Raw genomic sequence first — 17446 nt, forward strand, 5'->3', positions numbered from 1 at the left:
ACGGGTCTCTCACTGTTGTGGCCTCTCCTGTTGCAGAGCACAGGCTCTGGACGTGCAGGCTCAGCGGCCATGGCTCACGGGCCCAGCCGCTCCGCGGCATGTGGGATCTTCCTGGACCGGGGCACGAACCCATGTCCCCTGCATCAGCAGGCGGACTCTCAACCACTGCGCCACCAGGGAAGCCCCATGACAACTTTTTAAATCACATAAGCTAGGCTTTCTAGAAAATAGGCTAAGATTTATATCACACATTTCAAAACATGCCTGTTTTTTCTTTTCAGCCCTTTTTCTGTCTTTCTCGGGGTCTTTGGGGTCGAAGGAATGAGAGTAGCAGTGCTAACATTCACCTGCCAGAGTCAAGGGAACTGAGTTCACTGTTAACGTAATCTTCAACTGCTCCATAATCTTAGGCCATTCTGGGTTGCCTGGGTCATCCCACAACCAAACTCAAAGTCTTTTTTTGTTAAGTTTCTAAAATGGATTTACTCACTTCAGAAACTGCAATGAGGGGAGGGAAAGAGAGAGGGGAGGAGGAGGATGAATATGAAGGAATGTAAAGAGTCTGCTATTTTTAAACAGAAAAGTGGCTATTTATAAATTTGACACAAGTAACACATAGTCACTACATTGAGGTTTGTCATGAAAGGGAAAAAATGAGGAAGGAGGAAACTCTGCTTATAGGACTGTATTTTATGGAAGCAAAAAGGTGAGGGTACAGCTTGATCTTGTATTCTTGTAAGCAGGAAATGCTTACTTACAGAGCTAACCACACATGAGGTCTTTGACTTTAGATATTCAAAATTTCATGGCATGTCCTGTAGCTAGTGCCCCACCTTCATTCCCTTTGGTGTTTACAAATTAGTCTGTTAGGGCTTCCCTGGTGGCACAGTGGTTGAGAGTCCGCCTGCCGATGCAGGGGACACGGGTTCGTGCTCCGGTCCGGGAGGATCCCACATGCTGTGGAGCGGCTGGGCCCGTGAGCCATGGCCGCTGAGCCTGTGCGTCCGGAGCCTGTGCTCCGCAACGGGAGAGGCCACTGCAGTGAGAGGCCCGTGTAACACACACACACACACACACACACACACACACACACACACACACACACACACAGTCTGTTAAACTGCCTGAGCTTTCCAGCATGGGTGAGTTCTGCAGAACCTCAACATCTAGAAGGGTCCTTTTGTCTGTGAGATTTAGTATCATGTGGTCCTATTTGCGAACTTTCAGAGAATTTCAAATAAGAATGGCTTATAATCCATTATCAATGTTCATCCTTTAAAAATAATTCATCCTCTGCATATTTTAACTATCAGTGTTAACAGATTATTCTTACTTATAATGAACAGAATTCACAATTCAAATTTGTAATGAACTAAGAATATTTGCCTGGCTTTTGCACTCAATTTGTATTGCCCAGGAGTGAAAACAGGCCCAAATGAGTATGAGATTGAAGTAAAACATGATTGTTGAATATCAGTGGTGAGAAGGCAAAGTGAGATTTGGAAACAGCCAGCAGAAATGAAGTACCTGAACTTTTCTGCCCCTCCAGCAAGCAGCATCAACAGTAATACCAGAAAACAAAACAAAACAATAATACCAGAAGAAATGAAAGAGCGAATTTAATGGCTAGCCTCTTCCTTTTGGTCTGAATTTGCTACAAGCAAAGGGAAGAGGCTAGGGATGAAAACGCATCCCTAGATTTAACATAGCATTTGATTTAACATAACATTTGAAGGATCCTAATTCATAGCCCTGAGGGAGAAACAACTATATATATATTTTTTAATTAAGAAATGTTGCAGATATATCCAGAGGTTCCCAACTATAATCTTGCCTTTTCTTGTTACCTGATTTTTTCATTTTCCCTGCACTCAAGTCCTATTAAATCTTTTCATTTTACTGAATAAACTCAATATCTGCCTATTCCAGCTCTTGGTCCACATATAAGGGTTACCTTATTTATTTTTTATCTTCCCAAGAGACTGTAAGTTTCTTGAGAATCGTTCCCTGCCATGTTGATCTCTTCCTCTGCCACATGGCTTACACAGTTATTTACAACACACAATGCTTGATAAGTGTTTGCTGAAATAAAGTGATTATTGCGATAATATAAAATTTACTGTATTATTTAAAGCATGGACTTCAAAGTTAAATTGGAAAGTTCAAAACAACTGGTACTATATTTCACTTAATTATTCAACATCTCAGCAAATGACAAATCTTATATTAACAGAAGAATTTACAATCCATGGCTATCTTTTATTTATTTGGCTGGATATTCAAGGGCGTGTTAAATGATCCAATCTAAAAATTTCCAACCTCTTAAAGTTACAGCACTCCTACCAGACATTCAAGATTCTCTGCTTTTATAGTTATCACTCTGATTTATCTCTTTAACCTCTTTTTATTTCTACTAATCTTTTATGGAGTGCATTTTACTCATTTGAAAATATTTTACTTTTTTTCCCCCCACTTGTGGAATATAACAATATTAAATCACTTATCCTTTGGGACTATATTTGATTTCATAAGTTTCCTGTCAATGCCATGTTCAGAAAAAGGACCATGGAATGAAAAATTGAGCTCAATCCACTTGTTAATATAAATCCAGAACTATGTAAGGCTTAGATAACCAATTACAGAAACAAAATATCTCTTCAAATGAAACATAATATCAGGATAGGTTTCATCAAGTTAAATTAGATTTCATTTCCAAATTCCACACCTTATCTTGAAAAATGTTACAGCCAATCTGGATCACAATCAAATACATGGGCTTTTGAAGATGAATAGTACATTGTTTTACTTACTTAGAGGCCACTCGGAAGTATTTCTGGATAAAATAAAAGGCGACCCCAAGAGGCACAAGTGCAACCAGGAACACAGGGGTAGCATAAGAAATCATGCCAATGGCAGACACGCAAAGCAGCGTCGAGCGAGTTAGAGATTCCAAAGTTGGAGGGATATGCTGTTAAAAAGGTGGTTTGAAAGGAAAATGTTTTAGCTCAAATAAAACATTGGTTATAAGGCAACTAATCATTAATTTATTTTTATTTTTTATAAATTTACTTATTTAATTTATTTATTTTTGGCTGCGTTGGGTCTTCACTGCCGCACTCGGGCCCTCTCTTGTTGTGGGGAGCAGGGGCCACCCTTTGTTGTGGTGCGTGGGCTTGCAGTGGCTTCTCTTGCTGCGGAGCACGGGCTCCAGGCGCACGGGCTCAGTAACTGTGGCTCGTGGGCTCTAGGGCGCAGGCTCAGCAGTTTGGCACACGGGTCTAGTTGCTCTGCAGCATGTGGGATCCTCCCGGACCAGGGTTCAAACCCGTGTCCCCTGCATTGGCAGGCGGATTCCTAACCACTGCGCCACCAGGGAAGCCCCCAAATCATGAATTTTATATTAACATAGTTATATAATTAGTTCCAAAAGTAGTATACAAACATTTTCATTATAAGCAATTCATCACTCCTTCAACTTCACTCACTTCCCATTGTTTATCCATCAACCTATCTACTTATCTTTGGTCAGTTATTTACCTATCTACCTATTTATCTTGTGGGATTTTATACAAATAGCACTACACTCTAAACCTTATTTGTCCATTTGCTTGTTTTGTTTTATTGAACAAGATGGATTGTAAACCTTCCCATGCCACTATATACAAATCTATTTCTTTTTAACAGCTGCATAGCATTTAAAAACGTATTTAGCTATTCCTCTATTAAGTTAATTTAATTGCTTGCTCATATTCTTTGCACATTTTTCATTGGATTGTTTATCTTCCTTATTGATTTTTAGATGTCCTTTATGTATCATGGACATTTATCCTCTCTCTTTATATATGTTGCCAGTTTTTCTCCCAATGAATCTATTACCTTTTAAATATGTCTCTGATGCTTTTGGCTCAATAGAAGTTTAAAATTTTAGAGTCATTTCTGTTGGCCTTTTCTCTTATTGTCTCTGAGTTTTGTGTCTTACTTATAAAGACCTTTCCCACCCAAAATTCTAAAACTACTCTCCTACATTTTATTTTATAGTTTTACATTTTTAGACGGCCCTCTTTATTACATGTGAATTTGCTTTGTATTTTATAGGTAGTTAATTGTCCCAACACCCTTTACTGAAAAAATATTCCTTTTCTTACTGATTCAAGATACCCTTTACTGAAAAAATATTCCTTTTCTTACTGATTCAAGATATGCTGGTGTTTTTGAGTTCTCCACTTTGTTCTTTTGATCTGCTTGTTTTCTGTGACCATCAGAGTGTTTTAATTTTATAGTATTTTTTAGGTATCTGATAGGGAAAATTTTATATATATATATATATATGTATGTATATATATATATATTTATGATTTTTATGATTTCCAGGATTGTTGGATCACTTTTCTTCATATTATGTTTATTTTTCTTTTCATAGTTTTTGTTGTTATTATAAGTGAAATTTATTTTTCACATAATTTTTAATTGGTGTAGAGAAAGTTACTGACTTTTATATCGTATGTCTTATGTAGATATTCTGCTTAACTTTCTAGTTGGTTCTTTATTGTACTGACTGTTTTGGACTCTCTAGGTAGCAATAGCATCATCTTCCAAATAAGGAGTGTTCTGTCTCTTCTTTTCCAATATGTATTTCTTAGGAAGTGTTTTAGGTGTAGCATGACCTGACACCAATGTTGTGAAAACATCAAAATTTTTCAGCATACATTTTAGTCAGCTGCATGCACCATTCTTTTACTAAATTGATGGTAATTTAGGTGTTCTTAAGGCCACTCTGGAAAATCAGAAAAGGAAAGGGCTGGATTTGCCAAGTCTTTGCTCAATCACCCTAAGGAGTCCGTTCATGGAGTGATCCAATTTCAGAGTTTGAGGTCTTTAACTTCAGGACAAACTTCTAGAGGCCTAAGGACCTAAGACTAAACTGGGCATCCTTGAAATATTCCCTAAGATATCACACCATCTAAAGTTTCTCTCATTCAAGAGCCAATCTAACAAAAGTAAAGGACATCTAAGACAGCTTGGTATTCCATTCTTTACTTCTGGGAGACACTCTGCGTTAATACTAAGCTTTAAGGACTTTATAACACCTCCATTGTGAATGGAGATACAACATTGATCAAAATCACCTTTTTTTACATAAAAAATTTTAATGTTCATTCTTTGCTATTTCTCTTTATTTCATGCTGATTCTCTAAGTATCCTCTTCCACATGCATACATTTTTTTGAATTAAGCTTTTCCTTTAAGATTTTATTCCAGAAATCATTTATGCATATATGTAATATTAATATGAATGCAAACAGCCTTTCATTTAAGTTTTAGAAATCCTCTATTGTTAACAGGAGTCATGATTTATCTTAAAATGTTATTTAGCTTACACTGAGAAATTTATTTTTGAACTTGGAAGTAACTCGGGCACTCACCTGATCAATGATATTTGTATCAGCTGAAAAGCGATTGAGAATCAGTCCCAGTGGTGTGGTATCAAAGAATCTAGGGAATGAACAGATTGGAATGTATGATAATACTAAATTATCTGGAACCTAAACACTGCTAACAGTCATTTTGGGGTCATAAAAGTGAGAAGATCCCTATTGACCTGCTGAAAGACTGAATAAATTCTTTAAAATTTCACATGTCACTTCAATTTAAAAATGCATGTTTTTATAATTTTCTGTGTGGGAGTAAAGTAGCTAACTACTTTTTTACCTTATTGGTCCAAGAATGATCTTATTGAGGAGATTGTGGTGAAGATTTTTGGCAGCTGTGACACCCATCCATTCCACAGTGAGAGATGTAACAAGGCAGAGGAAAATACCTGCTCCACAAAGTATGCTAAATCCAGCCACATAGTAGGTCTAAAAAGCAGCCAACACAAGAAAGCACATAAGAAATTATCAGCTGAGTTTTTTCTTACTAGAACACCCAACATCAAAGTCTGGCAATATCAACTTCATTATCTTGCATCAATTTAGACAGTGGAAGGAGTGTAGTTCTTGGAGACTCCTTCACCTTCCTTTAAGGTTTGCCTAAGGGCAGATGAAGCCTTAGAGTCTGTTTTCTGGTTTGAAATATTCTTGACTTTTTACATCACAAAGCTCATTCTTGCTATCCCTAAGCTCAGAATGACCAGCTAATTCACTGGTTAAAATCAAATACCATCAGAACAACAACAGAAGTCCAGTGTATATATTATGCATAAACACATATATCATGTGTATAACTCCCTTGAATCCAAATCCAAGCATTATCTTTAAATGCTTCTTATGATATATTTCAGGTCCTGCTCTAATTAACTTACTGAATCATTACAAAAGTCCTGTGACAGACATAGAGAACAGACCTGTGGTTGCCAAGGGGAGGGAGGGTGGGGTAGGTATGGATTGGGATTTGGGGATTAGCAGCTGCAAACTATTATATTTAGAATGGATAAACAACAAGGTACTACTGTATAGCACAGGGAACTATATTTATTATCCTGTGATAAACCAAAATGGAAAAGAAAATGAAAAAGAATATACATATATATATACAACTGAATCACTTTGCTGTACAGCAGAAATGAACACATTGTAAATCAACTATACTTCAATAAAATAAGTTAAAAACAAACAAAAAACCCCACAAAATTCCTGTGACATATAGAGTATTCATATCTAACTAGATAAAAGGGTATCACTGTTAATCTCAACATTTCACTGTACCTGATCAGCTTTTCCAGTATTGTTTATACTGTACTCTGAGGTCCATGTGGCCAGCCAGTAGTCTATAGCTACAATGACGGAATGCTTCAAAAGCTTAGAGAAAACCATCAGGAAGAGCAAGAAGAATCCTCCAGAAGTGAGGTACCGCCAACAGGTCTTCCATGGCATTTTAGTCCTCAGCCTCATTACAGTGGACATGTTATCATCCTCCTCTTCCTCCTCTTCTTCCTCTGCATACAAAACACTTTTTAAATCTTCTGACAGGCAATGGGAAGATAGAATTTGTATTATCCACCTTCTACACACAAACCTCTATCAAATTTATAGAAATACAAATATTAGACTTAGAAATTTAAAATGCTTTTAGCAGGGAAAAACTTCATTTAAAAAATAGATGAGTGTCCATCAACAGGTGATGGATAAAGAAGATGTGGTATATATACAATGGAATAATTCTCAGCCATGAAAAAATGAAATGTTGCCATATGTGACCACATGGATGGATCTTGATGAGGGTATTATGCTAAGTGAAACAAGTCAGACAGATAAAGACAAATACTGTACAATTTCACTCATATGTATAATTTAAAAAACAACCAAAAAAAAACCAAAATAAATGAACAACTCAAACCACACAAAAACACACATGGATACAGACAACAGAGTAGTCGTTACCAGAAGAGAAAGGGGCAGGGGAGGGGGATGAAATGGGTAAAGGGGATCACCTGTTTTGGTGGTGAGCATGCTGTAGGGTCTACAGAAGTAGAAATACAATGTTGTACACTTGAAACTTACATAATGTTATAAACCAATATTACCTCAATAAAAAATAAGTTAAAAAATACATGAAAATGAATAAATAAAAGAAAGAATGAGCGAATGAGAAAATAAACATAAAATCTATGTCTGGATGAGTCAATTTGCTGAGTTATTACACATCAAACTAACTAGAAATATAGACTAGAAGTTCACTAAGTTATTGAAGGAATGGTGTTGCCAATAACACTACATGACAGGCCTGCAAACATTTATAATTTTTTGAACTCTACATTTCTGAATTTGTAAAACTGCACCAGGAGGAGACAGTCTCTGAAATTTGTGCATAGTTCAAGATGGAATAATCCATAATCTCTATGGCTAGTTTTAAATGTGGTCATGGAGGGGCATGGGCAAAAAGAGACCTTCCAGAAGGCAAAGCCAGGGGACAGAAGACAATGTGCAGGGATGTCCTCCCAGCTCTTTAAGCCACTTGGAAACTTCTAGATGGGTATCTTAAGAACATACTCCATTACAAGGACAGGGAATTTTGGTATTTCCTGAGCAGCAAAATTTGATCATTCGTATGGTCTAGTGACTGTTGTGGATTTCCCATTCTTTCTTTTCCCAAAGGCAGTTTTCATTGCAGTCATCCTGTATGCACTCCACTACTGTATAGTGAGCAGGTTGTGGGTAGGAAAGATAGATAATTTGGTTTACAGGTTATCAGACAACAGAGATCTAAGTGTGGCTATGATGGGAAGACTGAGCATCACCAAGGATCCTAATATTTAAGCTGGATACAAAAATGAACAGGTCTCAGATAATCTACCTTTTGGTAAGGGTGGGTCCAATGTGTGAGAACAGGATTTGAAATTTGCATGATCAAAGGGGTAGACACTTGCAGACTGTGTTTCCTCAATATCTATTCTCTGTTTCCATATTAATTGAAATTTCAGCTTGCCTATAGCTGCCCAGTTAAGACAGCATTTCTTCACTTCCCCAGAACCTAATCTGTCCAGATGATGAACTGGCCAATGGTTAGCAGTAAAAAAAAAATATGGGCAGCTACTTTCTTTTTTCCCTTCCTGGTGGCTTGAACAGACATACTGACAGCACCAGGAGGAGCAATCTACTAGGTAATATGCACCATACTGGACCCTTTGGTGTAAATTATTTCCTTCTACTCTGTAAGAAAAGTATTATTATCTTATTTTATACCTGACAAAATGGATTAACACAGCAAGCCCAGGGCAGAGTCAGCCTCTCAAATGCAATATTCACTACTGAAATACTGGAGAGAGTAACTGCAATTCTAGAGGCTGTCTGTTTACAGCACCAGACATTCTTTTTGTTTGTTTGTTTGTTTTTGCTTTGCTTTTGTGGCCATGGCATGTGGCTTACTGGATCTTAGCTCCCTGACCAGGGATTGAATTCCAGGGCCATGACAGTGAAAGAGCTGAGTCCTAACCACTGGACCACCAGAGAAGTCCCCAAACATTCTTTTAAAACTTTCTTAGGGGAGACCATCAAGATGGCGGAGGAGTAAGACGTGGAGATGACCTTCCTCCCCACAAATACATCAGAAATACATCTACATGTGGAACAACTCCTACAGAATACCCACTGCACGCTGGCAGAAGACCTCAGACTTCCCAAAAGGCAAGAAACTCCCCAAGTACCTGGGTAGGACAAAAGAAAAAATAAAAAACAGAGACAAAAGAATAGGGACGGGACCTGCAACAGTGGGAGGGAGCTGTGAAGGAGGAAAGGTTTCCACACACTAGGAAGCCCCTTCCCGGGCGGAGCCAGGGTGTGGGGAGGAGAAGCTTCGGAGCCACGGAGGAGAGCACAGCAACAGGGGTGCAGAGGGCAAAGAGGAGAGATTCCCACACAGAGGATCGGTGCCGACCAGCACTCACCAGCCCAAGAGGCTTGTCTGCTCACCCACCAGGGCGGGTGGGGGCTGGGAGCTGAGGCTCGGGCTTTGGAGGTCGGATCTCAGGGAGAGGACTGGGGTTGGCTGCATGAACAGAGCGTGAAGGGGGCTAGTGTACCACACCTAGCCGGGAGGAAGTCCAGGAAAAAACCTGGACCTGCCAAAGAGGCAAGGGACCATTGTTTCGGGGTGCACGAGGAGAGGGGATTCAGAGCACCGCCTAAATGAGCTCCAGAGACAGGCGCGAGCCATGGCTATCAGCTCGGACCCCAGAGATGGGCATGAAATGCTAACGCTGCTGCTGCAGCCACCAAGAATCCTGTGTGCAAGCACAGGTCACTATCCACACACCCCTCCCACTGGAAGCCTGTGCAGCCCACCACTGCAAGGGTCCCTTGATCCAGGGACAACTTCCCTGGGAGAACACACGGTGCACCTCAGGCTGTTACAAAGTTACGCTGGCCTCTGCCGCTGCTGGCTCAGCCCCGCATTCCAATTATAACTACTGTACCCTTCCCTCCCCCCAGCCTGAGTGAGCCAGAGCTCCCCAATCAGCCACCGGCTTAACCCTGTCCTGTCTGGGTGGGGAACAGATGCCTGAGGCTGACCTACATGCAGAGGTGGGGCCAAAACCAAAGCTGAACCCCGGGAGCTATGCAAACAAAGAAGAGAAAGGGAAATCACTCCCAGCAGCCTCAGGAGCAGCGGATTAAATCTCCACAGTCAACTTGATGTACCCTGCATCTGTGGAATACCTGAATAGACAACAAATCATCCCAAAATTGAGGTGGTGGACGTCGGAGCAACTGTAGACTTGGGGTTTGCTGTCTGCAACTGACTAGTTATTGATCTTTATGCTTATCTTAGTACAGTTTTTAGCGCTTATTATCATTAGTGGATTTGTTTATTGGTTTGGTTGCTCTCTTCCTTTTTTAAATTACTTTTTTATTTTAATAAATTTTTATTCTTTTTTTTTTTTTTTGCGGTACGCAGGCCTCTCACTGTTGTGGCCTCTCCTGTTGCGGAGCACAGGCTCCAGACGCACAGGCTCAGTGGGCATGGCTCACGAGCCTAGGCTCTCGGCGGCATGTGGGATCTTCCCAGACCAGGGCACAAACCCGTGTCCCCTGCATCGGGAGGTGGGCTCTCAACCACTGTGACACCAGGGAAGCCCAAAACATTTAGAGAAGAGCTAACACCTATCCTTCTCAAACTCTTCCAAAATATAGCAGAAGGAGGAACACTCCCAAACTCATTCTACCTGGTCACCATCACCCTGATACCAAAACCAGACAAAGATGTCAAAACAAAGAAAACTACAGACCAATATCACTGGTGAACATAAATGCTAAAATCCTCAACAAAATGCTAGCAAACAGAATCCAACAGCACACTGAAAGGATCATACACCATGATCAAGTGGGGTTTATCCCAGGAATGCAAGGATTCTTCAATATATGCAAATCAATCAATGTGATACACCATATTAACAAACTGAAGGATAAAAACCATATGATAATCTCAATAGATGCAGAAAAAGCTTTCGACAAAATTCAACACCCAACTATGGTAAAAACTCTCCAGAAAGTACGCATTGAGGAAACTTACATCAACATAATAAAGGCCATAGATGACAAACCCACAGCCAACATCATTCTCAGTGGTGAAAAACTGAAACCATTTCCACTAAGATCAGGAACAAGACAAGGTTGTCCACTCTCACCACTATTATTCAACATAGTGTTGGAAGTTTTAGCTACAGCAATCAGAGAAGAAAAAGAAATAAAAGGAATCCAAATCAGAAAAGAAAAAGTAAAATTATCATTGTTTGTAGATGACATGATACTATACATACAGAATCCTAAAGATGCTACCATAAAACTACTAGAGCTAATCAATGAATTTGGTAAAGTGGCAGGATACAAAATTAATGCACAGAAATCTCTTGCATTTCTATACACTAATGATGAAAAATCTGAAAGAGAAATTAAGGAAACACTTCCATTTACGCCTGCAACAAAAAGAATAAAATACCTAGGAATAAACTACCTAGGGAGACAAAAGACCTGTATGCAGAAAACTATAAGACACTGATGAAAGAAATCAAACATGATACAAACAGATAGAGAGACATACCATGTTCTTGGATTGAAAGAATGAACATTGTGAAAATGACTATACTTCCTAAAGCAATCCCTATCAAACTACCTATCAAATTCAATGCAATCCCTATCAAACTACCAATGTAATTTTTCACAGAACTAGAACAAAAACTTTACAATTTGTATGGAAAAACAAAAGACCCCGAGCAGCCAAAGCAATCTTGAGAAAGAAAAATGGAGCTGGAAGAATCATGCTCCTGGACTTCAGACTATACTACAAAGCTACAGTAATCAAGACAGTATGGTACTGGCACAAAAACAGAAATATAGATCAATGGAACAGGATAGAAAGCCCAGAGATAAATCCACACACATATGGTCACCTTATCTATGATAAAGGCATCAAGAATATACAACGGAGAAAAGACAGCCTCTTCAATAAGCGGTGCTGGGAAAACTGGACAGCTACATTTAAAAGAATGAAATTAGAACACTCCCTAACACCATACACAAAAATAAACTCAAAATGGATTAAAGACCTAAATATAAGGCCAGACATTATAAAACTCTTAGAGGGAAACATAGGCAGAACACTCTATGATAAAAATCACAGCAAAATCCTTTTTGACCCACCTCCCAGAGAAATGGAAATAAAAACAAAAATAAACAAATGGGACCTAATGAAACTCGAAACCTTTTGCACAGCAAAGGAAGCCATAAACACAATGAAAAGACTACCCTTAGAATGGGAGAAAGTATTTGTAAATGAAGCAACTGACAAAGGATTAATCTCCAAAATATACAAGCACCTCATGCAGCTCAATATCAAAAAAACAAACAACTCAATCCAAAAATGGGCAGAAGACCTAAATAGACATTTCTCCAAAGAAGATATACAGTTTGCCAACAAACACATGAAAGGATGCTCAACATCACTAATCATTAGAGAAATGCAAATCAAAACTACAATGAGGTATCACCTCACACTGGTCAGAATGGCCATCATCAAAAAATCTACAAACAATAAATGCTGGAGAGGGTGTGGAGAAAAGGGAACCCTCTTGCACTGTTGGTGGGAATGTAAATTGACACAGCCACTATGGAGAACAGTATGGAGGGGGCTTAAAAAACTAAAAATAGAACTACCATATGACCCAGCAATCCCACTACTGGGCATATACCCTGAGAAAACCATAATTCAAAAAGAGTCATGTACCACAATATTCATTGCAGCACTATTGACAATAGCCAGGACATGGAACCAACCTAAGTGTCCATCAATAGATGAATAGATTAAGAAGATGTGGCACAAATATACAATGGAATATTACTGGGCCATAAAAAGAAACGAAATTGAGTTATTTGTAGTGAGATGGATGGACCTAGAGTCTGTCATACAGAGTGAATTAAGTCAGAAAGAGAAAAACAAATACCATATGCTAACACATATATATGGAATCTAAAATAAAAAAAAAGAAAAAATGGTTCTGATGCACCATTCTCTAGGCAGACTTAGAGAATGGACTTGAGGACGGGGGAGGGGGAAGGGTAAGCTGGGATGAATTGGGAGAGTATCACTGAAATATATACACTACCAAATATAAAATAGATAGCTAGTGGGAAGCAGCTGCATCGCATGGGGAGATCAGCTCAGTGCTTTGTGACCACCTAGATGGATAGGGAGGGTGGGAGGGAGATGCAAGAGGGAGGGGATATGGAGATATATGTACACATATAGCTGATTCACTTTGTTATACATCAGAAACAAACACAACATTGTAAAGCAATTATACTCCAATAAAGATGTTAAAAGAAATTCTTAAATCTAAGAAACTGGAGTACAAAATTCATTTATTCATTCATTTATTTACTTAATGAGAATTTATTGAAACACAATATTTATCATATGATGAGTAAAGATAACATATTTTGGTGTCCTTCAGTTTGAAATTATAATTTCTCTTTCTTAACTGGCTTGTAGAAATGTGGTCTTAAGCAGAAAACATGTAGGAAAAATGAAGTATAGTGCATTTACTCTACGGACTTAAGTGTGGTTTATCTTACAAACTTCTCGGCAACAAATGTCAAAGTCATGTAACTATTTCCGCTTATTCCTCAAATTTCCCATAAACCTTTTTTCCCTGCTATACCTTACTAGATCCAGAAAACTGAAACATAACAAACAGCTTTCTCATCCTCTTAGTCTTCATTGCTGTGTTATCATGAAAACCCCATAAGAACCTACTGACTCAAGTATGTCTTTCAAAGCAGTATTTTCTCCATATTCCCCATTTATTGTTTATTTCCAAAGGACAGACATTTTATTATACTATACCTTTCCAATTTATCTGAACAATGATGTAGACCTGTTGTCCTGTCAGCTCTCTGTCACACACAACACAAAAATACTAAGACACACTGTGGGAAGTCCCTCAAGATGCTTGTTGGTTGATCACACACACCTTTCCTTCACTCTTTTTCTTTCCATTTCAGTTTTATGTATTTGATTTGGCCTTTCCACCTGCTGCAAAGTGGCTAGTCATTCCTCACTGACATATGCACACATCATTTACTAAAGAACGACCCTCACATCCTATTACCCATTTGAATGTGTCAGACATAAAAAAAGGTCTACCTTCATCTTCATCCTCCAGTTGGGCTTTTGCCTCTCTTGAATACATGGCTCTTCGGAGTGTTTTCCTCTCTAAAGTTGTTTGGTCAGCTTCCATATCCTACAGGAAACACTGTGCTATCATTCAAGGAGCTCACAGCCACAGGCAAGTTCTACTTATCAATCAGTGACCCACACGTACCAAGAACCAATCCTTAGTTACCTTTCTGGGTCTTGGGCTCTGTTCACACTACAGATGGATGGGCAACTCCTGTCATAGGAGTAATGCCTGAGGTTTGTGGAAAATGTCTCAGAGCTCAGAGGTGTAGGGCAGTAAGAAGCCAGGAAAAGTAGTAAAAACTTGATGGAGCTGACCCCAGGGGCAGGGGGACACCTCCCCTAGCCTTAAAGCCTGGATCCACCATTGCTCTTTTATGTCACTTTCATGTACTCCTGTAATTTTTCTAACTAAAGTCATCTATGTTAACAAATATCTTCCTTGAAAAATGCATGTGTTTCTGGATTGGTTAAAGCACTATCAGTCATCCACTAATATTATGAATTATTAAATCGAGATGAAATTCTGACTGAGCATCTCACTAAGGGAACGGCACAAAAGAAAAGGACTTCAATAGAAATTGAAGGAAGGTGGGTAATTTTGTGGTACGCGGGCCTCTTACTGTTGTGGCTTCTCCCACTGCGGAGTACAGGCTCCGGCCGCGCAGGCTCAGCGGCCATGGCTCACAGGCCTAGCCGCTCCGCGGCATGTGGGATCTTCCCGGACCCGGGCACGAACCCGTGTCCCCTGCATCAGCAGGCGGACTCTCTACCACTGCACCACCAGGGAAGCCCAGAAGGTGGGTAATTTTGAAGCAAATGGGAAAGGAGGGTATTCAGCTGCCTAGCAGTTTAGGAGAAAGCCCTGGGAAGGGAAGATAAGCAGAAAGAAGAGAAAAATGGTGAAAACAAACTTTGCAAATTTTTAAGGGTTGCTCCTGACTTGTCTTGTGCTGAGAAAGGGAAAAGCATTTTGTTTTCTCCAGTTCTCTGCTTCCAACACTCCGCCTCCTTGGCTTCATAACTGGACTAGTAGCATCAGTTCAGTTACACTGTGGGTTAAATCAGCTTCTGCAGGACAGTCTGGGAAACTAACCATCTCCCTGTTTCTGTGGGGAAATGCATTCTGAGTTCCAAATAACTGAGCCACAGACTTTTCGAATCTATGGTAATTTGAGAGCTTCCTGTACATGCTGACATAAAAAAAAAGAATCACAGTTGCGACACTGATAAACCACTAATTCTTTGGTGATCAGTCTCTAGATAGTGGTCCTGTTTTGTTTTTATTTGTTTGGCCTCATACAACATGTGTGATTTAGGAGACTTGCTATTCTAGAAGGCTCTGTCGCTTCCAAGTTCTTGAATTTAAAAAAAAGTAAAAGTGAAAGCGTCTCTTGAATAGTATTTTTTCAGAGACAATTTTACATTAGCCTTTTTAAAAAATTGTATTTTATTTATTTTTTTATACATCAGGTTCTTATTAGTTATCTATTTTATACATATTAGTGTATATATGTCAACCCCAATCTCCCAATTCATCACATTTACATTAGGTTTTAATTGTGCCTAACGATATGAAAACCAACACTTGTACATGAGAGTAAATAAAACCCCAAATTAGAAAGGACCTAATCCTTTGTGTATAGTGTAACGAAATGAAATAAACCTGTACATGGAAAAACAGAGGATCTGGTTCTTGTTCAACTCGCCAATCTGTGTGAACAAACGATTTAACATCTTGGGGATTTTAATTTTAGTCATTTTTCTTATAAGTAAATGCTCATATTAAGCTCATTTGAGGTTGAATATTTTAAATTGTGTTGATATCTAGATTAAGTAAATACAAATTTAGTTTCATTCATCCAATAAATATTTACTGAATGCCTGTGAAGGGTCAGGTCAAGGTGTGGGTTGGAGGCTGGGGGAAGAAATGTCCAAAGATGCTACTTTATTTTGCTTAATAACATTATGAAAACAATGGGTGATGCCATCCAAGATAGAATTTTTAATAACATTTAAATCAGCTTAAAGTGTTATACACTTCTCCTTTTCATAGCTGCCATTTCTATCCTTTTAACATATTCTTTCCCCCTTATTCCTTAACCCTTAAACTAACAGATCTGTCTAAAGCCCTGAGATGGGATGTTTTGTGAGTTCTTTAGTTTCACTCCCTTGTCCACTTGCTTGATCTGCTCTGGCTCTAAGCCAGGCTTTCTCAACCTACTGACATTTTGGGTCAGAAAACTCTTTGTCATGGGGCTGCCCTGTGCACTGTAGAATGTTTAACAGCATCCCTGTCCTCTACCCACTAGATTCCAGTAGCACCTGCTCCACAACTGTGACAACTAAATATGTCTCTAGATGTTGCCAAATGTCCCCAAGAAGACAAAAGTGACCCTGGTTGAGAACCAGTGTTCTAGGCAAATACCCCATCCTGCCACAGAACATATTCAGAAGCTGTTTCTATGAAAACTTCCCCAAGGTGGGCTTCCCTGGTGGCGCAGTCGTTGGGAGTCCACCTGCCGATGCAGGGGACACGGGTTCGTGCCCTGGTCTGGGAAGATCACACATGCCACGGAGCAGCTGGGCCCGTGAGCCATGGCCGCTGAGCCTGCGCGTCTGGAGCCTGTGCTCCGCAACGGGAGAGGCCACAACAGTGAGAGGCCCGCGTACCACAAAAAACAAAAAACAAAAAACTTCCCCAAGGTGTTGCAGTCTTATTCCCCACAGTGTGACTCTTCCTGGCTTCAGATGAATTTCAGGTGCCTGTCCTTCTCTGGATGGCAGTAACCTCCCTCCAGCCCCAGGTGAGGATTCTGGGCAGGTGCATGGTTCATGCTGGCTTCTACTGGCCACTGGTTAACCCCGCAACTGGATTTGCCCTTTCCACACCTTAACTTGCTCCATATCTCCCTCAGCTGATTTATAACCCTGTGATGTGTCTTTAATTACAGAGTTAGGCTATCTTGAGTGATCACTTCATTTCTAAACACAATGTAATGGACTTTCTTCCTGGCTTGCTCAATAATCAGTATTACTAAAAAATCAAGCCAAGAGCGTCCTCTCTCTCTCTGTCTGTGTTTTTCCAGATCTTCTTTCCAAAGTAAACCATAAATGGTCCACTCCTTAAGCTTACATCATTTTCTTTTGTCCCTGGCATCTAGACCACTGAAAAAATGTCATTTGGAGCCATCCCAGTAAGTTTACAATCAAGCACTCCACCACATAATTCTTTAGTGGGCTCTTGCCAATTGTACATTGTCATATTTTGATGAATA

The 17446-nt window shown here is 39.5% G+C and overlaps 1 protein-coding gene across 3 annotated transcripts in view; it reads right to left on the minus strand.

Moving 5' to 3' along the window:
* Positions 1 to 17446, minus strand: part of ABCC9 (ATP binding cassette subfamily C member 9) — a 140680-nt gene that overhangs the window by 37734 nt on the left and 85500 nt on the right. For all 3 annotated transcript variants that reach the window (XM_060111829.1, XM_060111832.1, XM_060111831.1), the window contains 5 exons: positions 14136 to 14232; positions 6704 to 6933; positions 5709 to 5857; positions 5423 to 5492; positions 2811 to 2968 (listed from right to left, as the gene is read on the minus strand). In XM_060111829.1, coding sequence (XP_059967812.1) covers positions 2811 to 2968; positions 5423 to 5492; positions 5709 to 5857; positions 6704 to 6933; positions 14136 to 14232 — 704 coding nt within the window. The remainder of the gene's footprint in view (positions 1 to 2810; positions 2969 to 5422; positions 5493 to 5708; positions 5858 to 6703; positions 6934 to 14135; positions 14233 to 17446) is intronic.

This window comes from Mesoplodon densirostris, chromosome 11 (assembly GCF_025265405.1).
Source record: "Mesoplodon densirostris isolate mMesDen1 chromosome 11, mMesDen1 primary haplotype, whole genome shotgun sequence".
Lineage (NCBI taxonomy): Eukaryota > Metazoa > Chordata > Mammalia > Artiodactyla > Ziphiidae > Mesoplodon > Mesoplodon densirostris.